Genomic DNA, 18,228 nt, shown 5'->3' on the forward strand with positions numbered 1-18,228 from the left:
AAAACACAATATGATTTATAGATTCAATATTTTTCCTCTATAAATTTTAGTCTTAAATACAGTACTTTACAAATGATATTCTATAATATAAGATATTAAGTAAAGGATAAAGCCTAGGAAGACTATAATGTGCTTCCAATAAATATTCAAAAAGTGAAAAATACAAACTGGAAAGAGATTTATAGCAGTTGTATAAAATAATGCTGATAAAGGGTAAATTAGGAGATAACTCTTTGTTGCTGCAAAACATCAATGAAAATTTAATTTTCTATACTCCAAAATTAACACTATACATTATCATTCATTTCCTTAATTCAAGGAATCACCAAATAGAAACAATATCTATATCAGTGCTAATATAATTCATTTTCCAAACAAAAATATCTAAACCATCTTGGCTATATAATAAAAATGAATTCATAAATCAAGTACCTTAAAACAATGGTAACCTTTGAATAAATTCAAGATACAGTATTGTATTATTTCACATCAAAAAGTTATCACCTATATCTTCCCTGAAGTTGTGCAATACAGTACACATAATTTTGTGCAAAATCAACGTTAATAGTCGCTACATAGCCAATGAAGGGTTATGAAACCCTAAATTATTTGATGTCTAAACACGTCAAGCTGCCATCAAAACTGTAATGACAAAACTTTGAAATAAATTTCCTGGAAATATATACTTGCTTGAAGTGGTTCAAGGGTTAGCAAACCTTTTTCTAACATTGAGTACTACTGACTAGCATGGAATTACATCAAAGTCCATCAGACACCTTACTGTATTTTATTATGGCGGTCTCACTGAAACAGATCGGAAGTGTTCTGATCTTTGCAATAAGGCAACCATTCTCAGGAAATATCATCATTATAATACCCATACAATCAATATTAGTGGCAATCCTAACTTAGTTGAAAAATATAAGTGATATGATGAATCACTTGAATTGAAACCGGATGCTTACTCTCTACATATTCGGTTAAAAGTATGTATCACTCAAGTGCTAAGTTCACCTAGTCTGTACAAGTGACACCGAGTCAAATTAGTAACATTACAATAATACATTACAGTGCTATAATGTTGATGTCTTATGCAAGAAAAATCCTACACAGGATTACAGTGATACTTCGTATCATTGTCAAAATTGCTGGCTTTCATGAATAAGCCAATTCTGTCATTTCAATTTCCTTATGTTAACTTTTTCTGCAGTATCACAAATAAGACTGTCTGGAATTTCACCTTCAATAGCTTCAGCGAGGCATTGGTAAAGTTTCTTCATTAAAATACCAAAACAATAGGTAAAAAGTATAAAAAATCAATGGTTCTTGAACAATCACTAACATATTACCAAGGCATCATAATGAATATATTATTAAACATGGCTACGAACAATTCCTTAATTGCATTAGATCAAAGTTTACCTTACCGGTGTTTTGGAAGCAATCCAATTCCCTCACATTCCATAAATATGCAGTCACTACCTGTATCTTCCCTAATGTTGAACTTGACCTGTTGAGAGAGATAATAGAAATTTAAATGTAAAGATTATTTCAGAACTTTATATCAATTTAACAGATGCTATATACCTTAAAAATTCTGTTTCCCAATCTTAGGCTAAAGATCAACATATAAATCATATATAATTGCCATTATCTAACCTCTAAATCTTGTTTTATGATACAGTACAGTGCCATCATTTGGTGAATTAATTTTTGTTGTACCTTTCATTTTCTTAATGCCCATTTGATATCGAATCCTATTACTCGTCAAATGTCTTCTCAAGAGTCACAAAAATACAACAAAATCTCCATTTTTTGTAATGAAGTTTCTGTAGTCGACACATCACTAAGGTTCCCCTTGTTAATGATTTCTCCGACAAGTAGCCAAAGTGACAATTGGCAATTCAAAATTTTTCTAATTATAGTAAAAACCATTTTAGTATTTATAAACCAGGAGACTCTTAGCACCCCGCTACGCCAGCGACTGGGGGCCATTCTGTCATTTTCACTTTCCATAGACTGACTAAATCCATAAAGGATTCATTGGCTACATTCTTCAAAGGATAGCCAGTTCCTTGTGATGCACAGTGCCTATCTAACTAAGGCAAATGACCCTTGCTGGTTCATATTAATTCCAGTAAGATCATACAACATGCATCAGGAGTAAAAGCTGAAAAGACATCTACGTCAACCTGCTGCCAGTGACTTCATCAAGATTTGGGTGGGTGGGTGGGGGGGGGGGGGGCGGCATTTCCTACACAAAGTTCTCGTTACTCCACCAAGTTGCTCGTTCGGTTTTATAACCGTTGGCAAACATGGATTGCTAAGATATACCGCCTAGTACGGTAGGGTAATATAATAGGATGTTTGAGTAAAGTTTTAAGGCATTTATAAGGGTTCACCTTATACAACAGCCCTTTTAATTATCTGGCAACAGCAAAGACCCAAGGGTGATCGTTAAAAGGACTTCTAGTGTACTCTTAAGGTTGTTGAGATGTTAATCAAGTGTTGGTAACCTTTACCTCTCAAAGGACTAGTCAACCCTAACCATCCAGATACACAACCCAGAATGATTTTTATAAGAAATATTTGAAAATTGTGTCATATGAACAAAAGGAAAAAAATTACAAAACTAAATGTCATACATACCTTGGTCATTAGTTCTGCAACATGTATTGCAGTTTTTGAATGGTCTGTTAGAGGTCCACATTTTACTATAGACTTGCCTTTTGCTAAAGCCATCAAAATTATTATCTGCAATAGAATTACATATCAGATTAGACATTGGATTTTTTTTAAACATACTTCAAAGGGAAAAATCTTGAAAAATACAATAAACTAACATATCAATATCATTTGGCATCATGGATGATTTAGAAAATTCTCAAACTGCTCCCACCATGAAGATACTATACAAAAACTGAGCTATATCTTTTAGCATAACCAGTTTTTATGAGGTAAAGCTATTAGAATTTGATTATGCATGATTGATTAAAATCTCAAGGAATACAATGCCACCCTAATTAAGCCAGTACACGTCAATTAAAGAAGTAGCATGATGTTTGTTGATGACGAACAACTCTGACCACATGCAACTACATAATCAACAGTGATCCTGATTAAGTGCATCATTCCAGGAATATGTAACTTTAAACATTTCAGACGGACTCTGGTGTCCTGAATAATATAACTGGAGAGCAGACTTTAGTTCTGAGTTTATAGTTCTTGGTGAAGAATTAAGGCCTTCAGTGTGTGACACAATTAGATAAATCTTCCAATGAATCTCAAAGTTTCAACAAGTTAAGGGTTACTTTGTATTCATGCAATATAAAAAGTATTCTTAGGTACTCATTTGAAAATGCATGTTTCAAGGTATAATGAAAGGAAATTATTTGCTTAATACTACAATAAGACCAGTGATTTCACGAAAGGGTGATTTACATATGTATCTTATTTTAATAGGTGCCGCATAAAATCCCAGGATGGGGAAGATATATAGTATCCATGAAATATACTATATTAATACATCAGACTCCACAATACTGAAAAATACTGACTAGTTTCATCAAGATAACTTATATGGAAAAAGTTTTGTGAAAAAATACGGGTAAAAATCTACTGACAGTGAACAATGAAAACAAATTTTCAGCCACAAAGAGAAACAAAATGGAATGACGATGGAACTGACCTTGGCGGATTCAGAAAATATGAAATTAACTGTCAACGAGGGATCAGTTATTGAAGGATATTACTGGTACAGCATTAATCAACTCTTGGTTACCTAATTAGAATACATGGAAGAAGTTTCTCAGTGACAGGTCTAGTTTATAAGCTTCCATTCCTTGGAACCCTTCTTTCAAAGTTGGTCTGTATAAATATACGATAACAGGATCCAAGCTTATCCTGAAGCGAGTGACTAACACTTGAGATAAACGTTAATCATGAAGTACAAGACTAACAAAATTACCACATCCACTTACTTGATCCTGTGAATGAGAATCGACACAAGCTTTTCGCTTTAAGCTTTCCAGTAATTCATTGGCAGCTGCTGCTCCAACATCCTCAGCCCGTCTATCCTTCTTTCCTAAACCTGAACCTCCTAAAACACACCCTGTAGTGGTTTCTGCCCACAAACTACAAAGAAAAATGTTATCATTATGTATTAAGATTGGAATAATTCATGACATCAAAACGATGTTTGCCTCATGCTTTAATATAACCTGTATTTTTGTATCTTTGAATAAAGAAAATGCCATAAATTTTAATACAAAACACAAGAGGAAGGAAAAGGTAAACGTTGTCAATAATAAACTGTGATTTGTATAAATATAACATTTAAAAAGTAATTTGCATTTTCCTAGCTATATAAAACCAAGTCTAATAAAATAGGGATGTCTTCAACAACACTTGAACAGCCATTGAATCAATAACAAAGTACAGTAGTTGGTAAACAGCAGGTGACATGAGGGGAAGCCCTGTTCACCTGCCTGTCACATAAGAGCCACTTGTTCTTAGGCCTAGCATTGAGAGAGGTGGTTGAGGTGAGAAATTTAATTAAAAAAAGTCAGGTTTGTATTGGAAAGAAAAAAAATTAACTTTTTTAGAATTTCTTTTGTTCCTAATGAGTATACAAACCTTCAACTCTTTAAAATAGAAAACTCATTCACTAGTGGTAGGGAAGTCCCCTAGAACCAAATTGGAAGGTTCTTTTCTTCCATGGACATGTCATCCTTCCTGCTTCCTTAAAAGAACAACAAATCAGGCTCCAACAAACTGCTAACAGCTATCATAGGGATGTACTAGCACATAAGAAAAATGGCATGAGACATAACTTATCTCCCTAACAGGGAGATGGTGTCAGTAGTCTAACTAGGTAAATCAAGAGAAATGTTAGGTAAGACACTAACCCATCCTCCTACTTACCAGTCAAACGGAGTAGTTGCTTCTTGGCAGATGTCTGCAAGAAAGGTACTCCATTACGTAACTCACCAGGATCAAACGTCCAACCAGCGTGTAATGGTTGTGGCTGCTACGTCCTCTCCAGTGAGAAAGAAGAAATAAAACACCATGTCATTCTACCTCTCCTAGAGAATTATGCATCCCACGTTAACTTAGACATGATGCAAACTAAGTGCCATGAGGGAGCTGGAGTGTTGCAGAACTGCTAAGCACCCACCTGAAGACCAAAAGAAAACTGGTCCAAGGGTCTGGCGGCAACATCCATGTGGTGCAGAGATGCAAAGTGGACCAGACACCTTCAGACCCACAGTCAGCTCTAAGTACGTTGACTGATAAACTGGAAGGCTACCGACAGCTAGGCCCGTGAGTTCTTCCTTGAGATGGCAGAGGCGCACACTAACCAAGATTGCATCCCGAAGCAAGCAACCTCACAATGTCAAAAGGAACAGTGTCTGGAAACTTCCTTCTTGTTCATGTTGGGGTTACTGAGAAGGCTATGACCCCTGCACGCGAGTTGTCAAATCCTCCTCAATTTGCATGCCAGTACCATGACATGACACCAGCAACTTACTATCAACTTACAAAATATGATATTTTAATTATAAAATAAATTTTTGAATATACTTACCCGGTGAATATATAATAGCTGCAACTCTGTTGCTCGACAGACAAAAAACAGTAAAAACTCGCCAGCGATCGCTATACAGGTTGCGGGTGTGCCCACCAGCGCCAACTGTCGGCCAGATACCACTCTCTCGATGTAAACAAAGACTCAATTTCTTCTCATCCCACTGCGTCTCTATTGGGGAGGAAGGGAGGGTCGTTTAATTTATATATTCACCGGGTAAGTATATTCAAAAATTTATTTTATAATTAAAATATCATTTTTAAATATTTAACTTAGCCGGTGAATATATAATAGCTGATTCACACCCAGGGTGGTGGGTAGAGACCAGTTAAATATGTTTACATCGTATAAGCTAAGAGTTTTTTATTTCATTTTGACAGTTATCAATATAACAAAACCAAAATAAATACTGTAGGTACCTGGTAAGGAAGTCGACTTAGACGATTACTCTGCCTTGTAAGTACGTCTTCCTTACGGAGCCCCGCGATCCTCTTAGGATGCTGACAGACCCCCAGGAGCTGAAGTATCAAGGGCTGCAACCCATACAACAGGACCTCATCAAACCCCTAATCTGGGCGCTCTCAAGAAATGACTTTGACCACCCGCCAAATCAACCAGGATGCGAAAGGCTTCTTAGCCTTCCGGACAACCCATAAAAACATTAAAACATTTCAAGAGACAGATTAAAAGGATATGGAATTAGGGAATTGTAGTGGTTGAGCCCTCACCCACTACTGCACTCGCTGCTACGAATGGTCCCAGTGTGTAGCAGTTCTCGTAAAGAGACTGGACACCTTTTAAGTAACATGACGCGAACACTGACTTGCTTCTCCAATAGGTTGCGTCCATGATACTTTGCAGAGATCTATTTTGCTTAAAGGCCACGTAAGTTGTTACAGCTCTAACCTCGTGCGTCTTAACCTTAAGCAAAGATCGGTCTTCCTCACTCAAGTGTGAATGAGCTTCTCGTATTAACAATCTGATAAAACATGACAAAGCATTCTTTGACATAGGCAAGGATGGTTTCTTAACCGAACACCATAACGCTTCAGATTGGCCTCGTAAAGGTTTAGTACGAGCTAAGTAGAACTTAAGAGCTCTAACAGGGCAAAAGACTCTTTCTAGTTCATTGCCTACGATCTCCGATAAGCTGGGAATATCGAAAGATTTAGGCCAAGGACGAGAAGGTAGCTCATTTTTGGCTAGAAAACCAAGTTGCAGAGAACACGTGGCCTTTTCTGACGAAAATCCGATGTTCTTGCTGAAGGCATGAATCTCACTGACTCTTTTAGCTGAGGCTAAGCATACCAGGAAAAGAGTCTTAAAGGTGAGATCTTTCAGGGAGGCTGACTGTAAAGGCTCAAACCTGTCTGACATGAGGAATCTTAGGACCACGTCTAAATTCCACCCAGGAGTAGCCAAACGACGCTCCTTAGTGGTCTCGAAAGACTTAAGGAGGTCTTGCAGATCTTTATTGTTGGAAAGATCTAAGCCTCTATGCCGGAAGACCGATGCCAACATGCTTCTGTAGCCCTTGAAAGTGGGAGCTGAAAGGGATCGTCCTTTTCTCAGGTATAAGAGAAAATCAGCTATTTGGGCTACAGAGGTACTGGTCGAGGATACAGAAACTGACTTGCACCAGTCTCGGAAGACTTCCCACTTCGATTGGTAGACTCTAATGGTAGAAGCTCTCCTTGCTCTAGCAATCGCACTGGCTGCCTCCTTCGAAAAGCCTCTAGCTCTCGAGAGTCTTTCGATAGTCTGAAGGCAGTCAGACGAAGAGCGTGGAGGCTTTGGTGTACCTTCTTTACGTGTGGCTGACGTAGAAGGTCTACTCTTAGAGGAAGACTTCTGGGAACGTCTACTAACCATCGAAGTACCTCGGTGAACCATTCTCTCGCGGGCCAGAGGGGAGCAACTAACGTCAACCTTGTCCCTTCGTGAGAGGCGAACTTCTGCAGTACCTTGTTGACAATCTTGAATGGTGGGAATGCGTAAAGATCCAGATGTGACCAATCTAGGAGGAAGGCATCTATATGTATTGCTGCTGGGTCCGGGACTGGAGAGCAATAGATTGGAAGCCTCTTGGTCAGCGAGGTTGTAAAGAGATCTATGGTGGGTTGACCCCAAGTCGACCAAAGTCTCTTGCACACATCCTTGTGTTGGGTCCATTCGATTGGAATTACTTGACCTTTCCGACTGAGACAATCTGCTAGGACGTTCAAGTCGCCCTGGATGAACCTCGTTACTAGGGAGATGCCTCGATCTTTTGACAAGATGAGCAGGTCCCTTGCGACCTCGTACAAAGTCAGTGAGTGGGTACCTCCCTGTTTGTAAATGTACGCCAAGGCCGTGGTGTTGTCCGAGTTTACCTCCACCACCTTGCCTCGAAGGAGATTCTCGAAGCTTATCAAGGCCAGATGAACCGCCAAAAGCTCCTTGCTGTTGATATGCATGCTCCTCTGACTCGAGTTCCACAGACCTGAGCATTCCCGACCGTCCAGCGTCGCGCCCCAGCCCAAGTCCGATGCGTCCGAGAAGAGAACGTGGTTGGGTATCTGAACTGCCAGGGGAAGACCCTCTCGTAGGCTGATATTGTCCTTCCACCAAGTCAGACAAGACTTTATCTTTTCGGAAATCGGGATCGAGACCGCCTCTAGCGTCTTGTCCTTTTTCCAGTGAAAAGCCAGATGGAATTGAAGAGGACGGAGGTGTAGCCTTCCTAGCGAGACAAATTGCTCCAGGGATGATAGCGTCCCTACCAGACTCATCCACAGCCTGACTGAGCAGCGTTCTTTCTTCAGCATCTTCTGGATGGAGAGCAGGGCTTGATCTATTCTGGGGGCCGACGGAAAAGCCCGAAAAACTTAACTGTGAATCTCCATCCCTAAATACAGAATAGTTTGGGATGGGACCAGCTGTGACTTTTCCAAATTGACTAGGAGTCCCAATTCCTTGGCCAGATCTAAAGTCCAATTGAGATCCTTCAGACAGCGATGACTGGAAGAGGCTCTGAGAAGCCAGTCGTCCAAGTACAGGGAGGCTCTGATCTCCGATAGCTCGAAACTGGTACCCCACATTCCTGTGAACAAACCTCAGAAACGGTTGGGAATCCGGGTGTATAGGAATGTGGAAGTATGCCTCCTGAGGGTCGAGAGAGACCATCCAGTCGCCTTCCATAAATGCTGTCAAGACAGCCTGGTAGACTTCCTCGTGAAGTTTGTCTTGACAATGAACACATTGAGCGCACTTGCCTCTTACGTACTCCTGCAGTGAACATGGCTGCCAAATCATGGAGCCATCCCTGAGGGACTTGTCCCTGCAGAGAACGTGGCTGTCAGATCATTGGAGCCATCCCTGAAAGCCTTGTTTATGCATGACATAATTGTACAGCAAAACTTCAAAGGCTCGAAAACAGCTGTGAAGTTGACCTGTAAAATCTTGGAGCGTCTCCTGGCCAGGCACCAGGGAGAGTCTACGAGATTTGAGAAGTCTATCTGGGCAGAGGCAGGAACTCCCAAGCCGAGAACTTCTCTCGTGTCATATCAGACTCTCGCTCTATAAGCCAGTTTAAAAGAAGGGAAAGCAAAGGCTGTATCCCCCAAACTCCTCCTGGTGATAAACCAGTCGCCTAGCAAACGTAAAGCTCTCTAGGAGAGCGAGAGAGCACTAGCTTATAAACAACGGCTTCGAAGTAGCTAGGCCTAGTGTAAGCTCTGACGTTTAGGCGAACGAGGAGCAGCAGTTACAAAAAGATCCGGACAAAGATCCTTAAAAATCAGCATGATTTAATTAAAGTCCATAGAGGGCTAAGCAGCTTTAGGCTCCTCTCCGTCTGACAGAGTCCTCAAGGGAATATCAGTAGGAGGGGGAACAGCAACTTCCTCATCTAAAGGAACCTTGTCCGATAATAGCTGAGTCTCAAGCAAGGGAGAGACCTACCGTGGTGGCAATGCTTTACAAGCAGAGTCCACACGCACTGGTGCATTAGTAGCGGACCAGGACGCAACGTCATGTAACTGCTTGACAGTCTGTGAACTGTCAACAACAACAGGTGCGAGAGACCAGGACGCAACGTCATGTAACTGCTTGACAGTCTGTGAACTGTCAACAACAACAGGTGCGTGAGGACGCACAGCGTCCACTCGAGACTGCTTTGACTGCCTAGACTGAGCAGTCAAAACAACTCTAGAATGCGGAGGTTGACGCACAGCGTCAAAACAAGTCAACTCCGATTATTAGCGAACGTCCTGAACGTCAACAGGAGCATCAGCAAGTGGCCTAACGTCCAAATGTGGCTGAAAATCCACACGAGACCGCATCGAGTGTGGTTCTAAACAACCTGACTGACGTGACTTAGCTACGCCAACGTCAACAGGACGCACAAAGGAACGTTAGGTTGGCTGAAAGCCAGGATCTCGATGAGATAAACGGCTAGGCTCAACGGACTAATCGGCAGAATAGTCTTCCATAAGGGAGGCAAGCTTATTCTGCATGTCTTGATGTACAACCCATTTAGGATCAACGGAAATGGTTGCGGTAAGAGACGAGGGTAACGTCTGTGACCGCAACACTTTGCCAACAAAAAAGACTCTCGGAGTCCGTGTTACGCTTTTGTTAGGCGGCGAGCAGTTTTCCGATGACTGCATAGGGTCAGAGCTGTCCTAATGGCTGCAACCAGGACGCTGGACCTGTCCTGAAAGGACTGACTTTTGCTTAAGGGCCTCGAAACCTTGTTTCAGGTTTCTTATGCGAAAAGCCTTCGGATGACGAGGAGAAAATTGTCTCTCTCGCCTTATGGTAGGGGAGATCTTGGTAAGATACACCCGATACCATAGAGGGAAACGTCTGTTCGCTAATCAAGGCCTCACGAACCCATAAGTCGTACGACATTACTTCTCCCCTGGGCTTGGGAGCTTGCAAGAGGTCCCGGACTAGGTGAACGACAGGCACGAACAGACGAACCCTCGGACGCAACACTGTAACACTGCGCAATATCACTTTATCACTACGATTTTCTGTTTTGCACTTATTTCACTTAAATCGAAACTTTTACTGATTTCTACCTGAAGCACGCAATTCTACCCTCATCAAAAGGTAGTAAATGCGAAATCAGTCGTATAATGCAAGCACATTAATACCAGCAAAAAAAACAGTAAACATCTTTTAAGATAAAAAAAATTCAGTGGTTGGGGAAGAGAAGAAACACTAGTTCATTCAAAACTACGTTTTCAATCTCTCACCGTACATTGCCTGGGGACGAGAATAAAACTAAAAACGTTTTATCCTTTCTCCCCGTACAAAGACTAGGGACGAGAGTAACTCGAGAACAACGTTACCCGCTTGAACGGAACGTTTTCTCTCCTCTCTCTCCCTCCGTCTCTATCTCTCTCTCTCTTTCTCTCTTGATTTCGCACCTAAGAGAAGAGCCCAATTACATTTCGTCAAAAAAACATGTTATTTGACCAAAGGAAAAAACTGAAAGGTTTTTCAATTAAAAAGTTCCTTTAAAATAGAATTTAAAACATTTAAGCTTTGAAAGAAGAATGAACAAAACGTCAGAATCGATTTACTCTTTCTGCAAAGTGAAACCGTGATACTCTCTCTCTCTATCGTAACGATAGAGCGCAAACTGCGTAGCATAAATAAACTAAACGTTAGTTCATCTTTGAAAACAGTACGAAGACTATTCAAAGAAATTCTTTCATAAAATATTTATTAAAAATATTCATTTAAAAAGTTTTAAATCATTAGCTCTTTAAAAGCTATTTACGATTGAAAGGGCTCAACGTTGTTTAACTTCGGTTTCCAAGTTAGGACCGCCTACTCTCAGGAAAGGTCGCATATAAACAAAACATTAAAATTTATTTTTTATGTTTATTATAAATGGAAAGTTAATCGAAGAGGCCTAATAAAGGCGGTGAGAGTAAAAAATATATAGAGGAAAATCTATAATTAATTTATAACGTGATAAGATAATTACTAAAAGCCTAAACACACTTCCGTCTAAGGGAAGGGTCGGCCATTTAAAAGTCAAAGAAAGTCCATACTCTCTTTGTCACCAAAAATTAAATCTATCCAAAACGAGTTCAAGATTTAAGATGAAGATAAAACACCTGCACTGCGAAAGCTCAAACCAAAATGAAGTACTTCACCAAATATGTTGAGAAAACTCCAGGTTCTACAGCGAGTAAAAGTACGTCTTGTCGACACGTCGACAGAGAAGAAATTGAGTCTTTGTTTACATCGAGAGAGTGGTATCTGGCCGACAGTTGGCGCTGGTGGGCACACCCGCAACCTGTATAGCGATCGCTGGCGAGTTTTTACTGTTTTTTGTCTGTCGAGCAACAGAGTTGCAGCTATTATATATTCACCGGCTAAGTTAAATATTTAAAAAGAGAAGTGTGTGTTGAGGGAAAGACCCTATAATGCTCTCCCCAGGTTAGGATATGGCCCAGGATTGGGGACTGGGTATGAACAGTTGTCTTCTTTCTTAAGACAGGAGAGATCACTCAAGTCCTGCAGGACTTCTTAAGATCAGCCTCTCCAGGACTTCAACTTCTCAAGAATTGTCATAATAAAAAAAGGAACAGTAAGAAGGAGGAGGAGGACAGATTTATATGCCACCATATCCTTCCTCTCAATCATTTAAGAGTTGGTGTTCAGTTCAGAAGGATCAATCACCTGATACCAGTGCATACAGCACTCACTCTTGCACTGATTCTACTTTGCTGACCAACTCCAAAAGTACTGGTTGTTGAGAAAACACTTCAAGAGCTTGAAGGCGAACAACGGTAGCTGTTACCCCAAGCTCACAATCAGTAAGTGACCCCATAAGTACCAGTCAGCTTTTTATTTTTTTAAGCTAAGTTCTGTAATAACACAGAGTAGCATAAATGATACTCATATCAGCCTACCATACATTGCTGGATATAGATCCAAGATAGAACTGTTCATCTGCAGCTGATGAAACACCAGTGCTGTCATACCAGGCTCATGATCGCTAACCAACACCGAAGGTACCAGTTGATACGCAAGCTCTATATTGGCATGAGGAAGTAGCATGAACAATACTCCTTTTAGTCTACCATAGGGTGCTAGAGATTAGTTCGGTAAGGACTCTTCAACTGAAACGAATGACCTCCATATTGGCACATGGAAACAGTGTGAATGATATCCCTGTTGAAATACTGTACAGTGCTGGAGAATGGTCTGGTTAGGACCATCCACCTGCAACTGTTGAAACTGGTGGCTGTAACACCAAGCTCATGATCACTAACCAACCCTGATGATACCAGTCAGAGGGCAAGTTCCATACAACAGTCCTTTGGTAAGGACTTCTTGTATAGTGTACTACGAGCATTTCTAACGAATGCAATGTCTTTCAACTAATGCATTCACTCCAAGAAAATATAGGAATAACAATTTTCATGTATAAAATCCTAAACTTATTCCACAATTATTGATAAGATATATGTTGTATAACTATCAAGAACATTACCAGAAGTTACTGTATGTCAATTCTCAAATAAATACTTAAGCTTCCAAAATCTATGAAATTCCTGTTTTTATTCAATATTTCTTAACCAACAAGTTTCCTGGAGAGTCATCCACCTAATAAAGTACATTATAACTAACTCTAGGCTATAACTGCCAATATATCAACAGTAACACTTACACTATGCCCGATCCATTCCCCACCGCTCTTCCAGGTTGCTCTTTAATTCTTTCGATGTTTATTGGTACTCCTCTAGGTATCTCTTCCATTAGAATTTGTTCAGCACTATCTGCCATCATATGTGCCACCTATACAGAATAGAAAAAGAACCATGATTTTAAAACCTAACATTTCAATGATTATTTACCCCCATTATCAGGCTTATAAAAATATCAAAAAGAATAAAATATAACAGTTCTACATGATACAACTATTAAAAATTGTAAATGGTTTACATAAAATCGTTCCAATGTATATAATTCAGATCATTATATTTACTTCATAATGATTCTAAATTTATCATTTAGGCATAGGGGAAATTTAGGGAAAATTGTTTCAATTGAAATATTCAGTAAAATTATAGGTCACAAAATATCAGCAATACCAAACATCTTCCTGAGGGACTGGTTATCCTTCATTCCACTTGCTGGGTAAAATTTTACCGTAACACTACATACTTGAAAGTCATTTTCTTTTCATTAATCAAACCTTGAGCTCTTTATTAGGGATTATACTTTTGGTGAAGCTGGAAGACTAGCCATTAAGACTTTTAGCGAGAAGTAGGGGGGTTACCACCTACCCTGCTCACAAACATAAAACATATAGTGTTGTGTAGTCACTTTTGATTGCAGGCAGGACTTATCAGGGGACAGGTAATGGAGGCCAATTTCTATAAAGAGCTCAAGGTTTGAATCATTAGTAAAAATAAAAGTTACTTTCAAATTTGTCATTTGTTCCGACACTAAATACAAACCCTTTAGCTCTTTATTAGGGATGATTCACCCATTAGGAAGGTGGAAGTCTAAACCAACTGGCTGGTATTCAACCAGGGGTTTTCCCAAACATACTCCACACGTAACATGGAGAAACCCTGACACCTCACTAAATTATGTGCAATGCACGATTGGTGGCCTGAGCAATATGTGTGATACTAGCAATTTGACTAGTCTATGTAAGAATTCTCACACGTAGGAATCTTTTGAATCAACCATAGACATTACCAAATCCAACCTCGCCAAGTGGTATAGGGACATAAGTACTGTATTATTTCTATACCAGGTTACACAAGGGAAATGGTTTTACCTGCAGATAGGCGAGGCCAGCTTGCAGAAGACTGTAGGTGATGTTCCCCAAGAGAGGGGAAGATGAAAGAAAGAGCCATTCATTCTTAACATTCAGCCCAAACTAATCTCAGGTAACCTTTTCCTTAAACCATCTGCAACCATCAAGGTACTTAAACCACTTGTTGTGCAGCCACCATAGGGCTAATGGAAAATTTCTCCTTGTTCCTGTGGGTCACATGTTGTAAGTAGTGGGCTATGAATGTAGTTCGACGCTTCCATACGCCTGTTTGTAAGACCTGCGTCACAGTAGTCTCTCTTGAACGCTAGGGACGTGCTAATGACCCCAATGTCATGAGCTCTGGGTCGTCCAGTTAAGAGGGTCGGGATTTAGCTGCAAATCCAAGCAGAGATGGTGTCCTTGGTGTTCCTCCTCTTGACCTTCCCTGTGCTGACAAGGAGTCCTGGCAACCAGGGGCAGAGCCACTGCGGTTCTCTTGAGATAGTACCTCAAACTCCTCACTGGGCAAAGTAACAGTTGATCTGAATCATCCATTACGTTGCGAAGACTCCCAATTTAGAAGAGTCTGAATCAACAGTTATTACTAAGAAGTGTGAAGGGCTGATTGTCAAGATGGAGTGAATGCTTTCTGTTTGGCTCAAGATATTTGCCAAAAAAATTTGAATGTGATGCTTTCTGAAGTGCAAAGAAAAGAAAAAAAATTTGTTTGATATGTAAAAAAGTTGTGCTGGCGAGAGGTATAATGAAGAATTTACTGTAAGCGATGGGTGGTTCAAAAGACTTTCATAAATATTAATTGCATCACGTGACCTCAGAAGGTAAGGTGGTTAGTCATGACAAAAGTGTAAAAAAATTTTTTTCATGAAATAGATGATTTAATAAATGAAGGAGGTTATTTGCCAGAACAAATACTTGATGTTGATGAAACCAGACTTTACTGGAAAAAATGCCTTAGGGAACATGTGTGACTACAGATATAAACAGTGTGGCAGGGCATAAGACTACGAGGCAAATTCCATGGTTCTAAATTTACTTAGCTGAGAATCCATGTGCTATAAAAAATATGAATAAGACTACCTTTCCCCACACATTAGCGATTCTCCACACAGTGATACAATTGTAAGGAATGGATGACAATGGCCTTATTTGAAGATTGGTTTTTGAATAGTTTAATCCCAAATGCATGCTAGTATTAATATTATCATCACTTGCCAAGATATAACCTTAGTTGGAAAAGCAGGATGCTATAAGCCCAAGGGCTCCAACAGGAAAAATAGCCCAGTAAGGAAAGGAAACCAGGAACTAGAGAAGTAATTAAAATAAAACATTTCAAGAACAGTAACATTAAAATAAATATTCCATATGTAAACTATAAAAACTTCAACAAAATTAGATTGATTGATTTAAAGTTTTCAGTCATCCTGACATCTAAGGTCATTGACGCCGATATCATTTAGTTTATATATATATAAAAAAAAAAAAAGAATATTCAATTGAAATCATAAAAGTTGAATGTCATTATAAAAGTTAAATAGTTTTCAAAAGACCTGCTTCTGAAATAAATCTAAAAACGCCACTTGCATAGTAGGACACATCGTGTTCAAGAATCTTAGCAAGGATGAACCTGCCACCCTCACCTCGAGCCTCTAACAGATATCTATTTCTCAAGTTGTTATTATTGGGGCATTCGATCAACAAATGCCTCACTGTTAGAGGTACTAAACAGTCGTCACAATATGGTTGGTGTTGGCCCTTCAGCAGAAACTTGTGTCAACCGAGTGTGATCAATACGGAGACGGCAAAGAGACGTCTCCCATTTTCGGGGCATTATGTTATCCTGTACCTCCAAGGAGATATGACATTTGTTATTTCTCTCATTTCATTGCCATCTAGACAATCCCAGTGCAGTTGCCATTTATTGCAAAGCAATTTCTTGACGTTAGGTAGGAAATCATTACACAGAATGGGATACCTTCTTGGCAGCAACTCGGCTGCAGCATTCTCTGCCAGTGAATCTGCCTTCTCATTCCCAGACACACCTACATGTGCTGGAACCCAACAAAATCGAACTGTTATACCTCTCCGTCCAATAATAAAAAGCCATTCTAAAATCTTTAAAACTAGAGGGTTACTAGAATTAAAACTTCCATAGCTTGAAGGACACTCCTTGCATCACTAAAAATTGTAAAATTACCCTCCTTCTCCAACGCTATTTTCTCAATAGCGGTTAATATGCCATAGAGTTTGGCAGTAAATATGAAAGCGGTTAGAGGAAGTGCACTTCTACAATTAAAACCATTACTATATACTCCAAATCCAACGCCAGCATCAGATAGAATAGTGTGCCCGAGTGTGCCCTCAAGCAAGAGAACTCTACCAAAACAGTAGAAGACCATGGTACAGAGGCTATGACACTACCCAAGACTAGAGAACAATGATTTGATTTTGTAGTGTCCTTCTCCTAGAAGAGAAAAGAACCCCTTTCAAAATTCTTTTGATATTGGATAATGTGTCTTCCTACCCCTTTCACTTTGGCAATTTAGACCCTAAATTACGAGTGAGAAGATCTAGATCGAGTAGTATTAGCTAGTTGGAAGTTTTCACATGATGGTGTCAATGAAGCGTTTAATGAACGTCTCGGGCCAGGAAATAAACAAGGGTTTCTTTCTATGTCCGACCAGCAGCGTTTGTGTTCAGTCCCAAACAAGTTCAACTGAAAAAATGAGGCCCTGTACTGCAAACCAAAACTTCTTCATGGGGGTTGGGCTCTTGGTACAGTACTGCTCCTCTTACAAAAACATTTCAGGACATACATAGCTTTACAGGTTGCTCTGAGCATAGGGTGCTTATGAGACATTACCTGAAACATCTACAAGCAATAAAGCATACCTATGGGATACTGTACTTGACTTATTTTTTACTCGTACAATGGGAAACCAGATAGGAGAGAGGAACACCAACCAGGTTCCTTAGCAGAAACATAATGACAGGTATATAGCTTCTCTGGAGTTTTTCCCTTATGAGGCAATTGTCAGACTAATATTTCTTCTCACCTACTCACGCATGACTGAATTGTTTGCTTGGTTGTACAGTAGATGGTTGTCCTTGATGGTGCAAGTGTCTACTCAGTTATTGCTCTGGTATCAATCCTTTGAGACAATACAGCACATAAAACCCTCAAAAAGTGGTTGTGATAAGAGAGAAAACCTATATTTGGGGAGGTACTGTGTGGTCTCACTCTCCCTCCTCCCTAGCCTTGTGTACAGAAGGGGGACATTTAATTCTAAATTCAAGTATGGAAGATGGCAGCTTGGAACTAGTTAACGTGCAAATAGCATTGTCTCCAGCATTAGTGATGGTTCTCAGTAATTATGTATCATGGATACAGATGATTTCAGCACAGGTGGTGCTGTGCCGAGTTCAACAGCACCAGAGCTCAAGTGTCTTTCGTGTAAACACTGAGCCCTTGCTTTACACACTGAAATACTGGCCCTACAGCAGGGGAGACAATATTTCTTTGGTATCTTGTGTCATATTGGATTCCCTATGCTAGTCTTTACAGGTCCTTGGAAATCACACCACACTTCCTCAAAAAAAGATTTTTCCTTCAATAAAACAAATGACAGTGCTAGAGATTAATATCCAGGTCAGGAACAGATTTGACAAATCATAAGTTTCTATACAACAAACAAATTAAGATGAGTCAGCTGCTGAAAACCAAACAGGCTATCAATACTCAAAACAAGGTTGAATGAGTGTATTAAAACACTTCCTAAGAATAGATTGATCACCAAAAATCTTTAAAAAAGCCTTTCTCAATAGCAATCTTTTTTGTACTCTT

The 18,228-nt window shown here is 39.8% G+C and overlaps 1 protein-coding gene across 1 annotated transcript in view; it reads right to left on the reverse strand.

Moving 5' to 3' along the window:
* Positions 1-1,178: 1,178 nt before the first annotated feature.
* Rtca (RNA 3'-terminal phosphate cyclase) overlaps positions 1,179-18,228 on the reverse strand; it is an 89,128-nt gene continuing 72,078 nt past the window's right edge. Inside the window, exons 7-10 of the mRNA XM_068392520.1 lie at positions 13,266-13,393; positions 3,981-4,134; positions 2,650-2,754; positions 1,179-1,510 (exon numbers count right to left, since the gene is read on the reverse strand). Coding sequence (XP_068248621.1) covers positions 1,424-1,510; positions 2,650-2,754; positions 3,981-4,134; positions 13,266-13,393 — 474 coding nt within the window. The 3' untranslated portion in view covers positions 1,179-1,423. The remainder of the gene's footprint in view (positions 1,511-2,649; positions 2,755-3,980; positions 4,135-13,265; positions 13,394-18,228) is intronic.

The sequence above is a fragment of the Palaemon carinicauda genome, chromosome 18, assembly GCF_036898095.1.
Source record: "Palaemon carinicauda isolate YSFRI2023 chromosome 18, ASM3689809v2, whole genome shotgun sequence".
In the NCBI taxonomy this organism is placed as follows: Eukaryota; Metazoa; Arthropoda; class Malacostraca; order Decapoda; family Palaemonidae; genus Palaemon; species Palaemon carinicauda.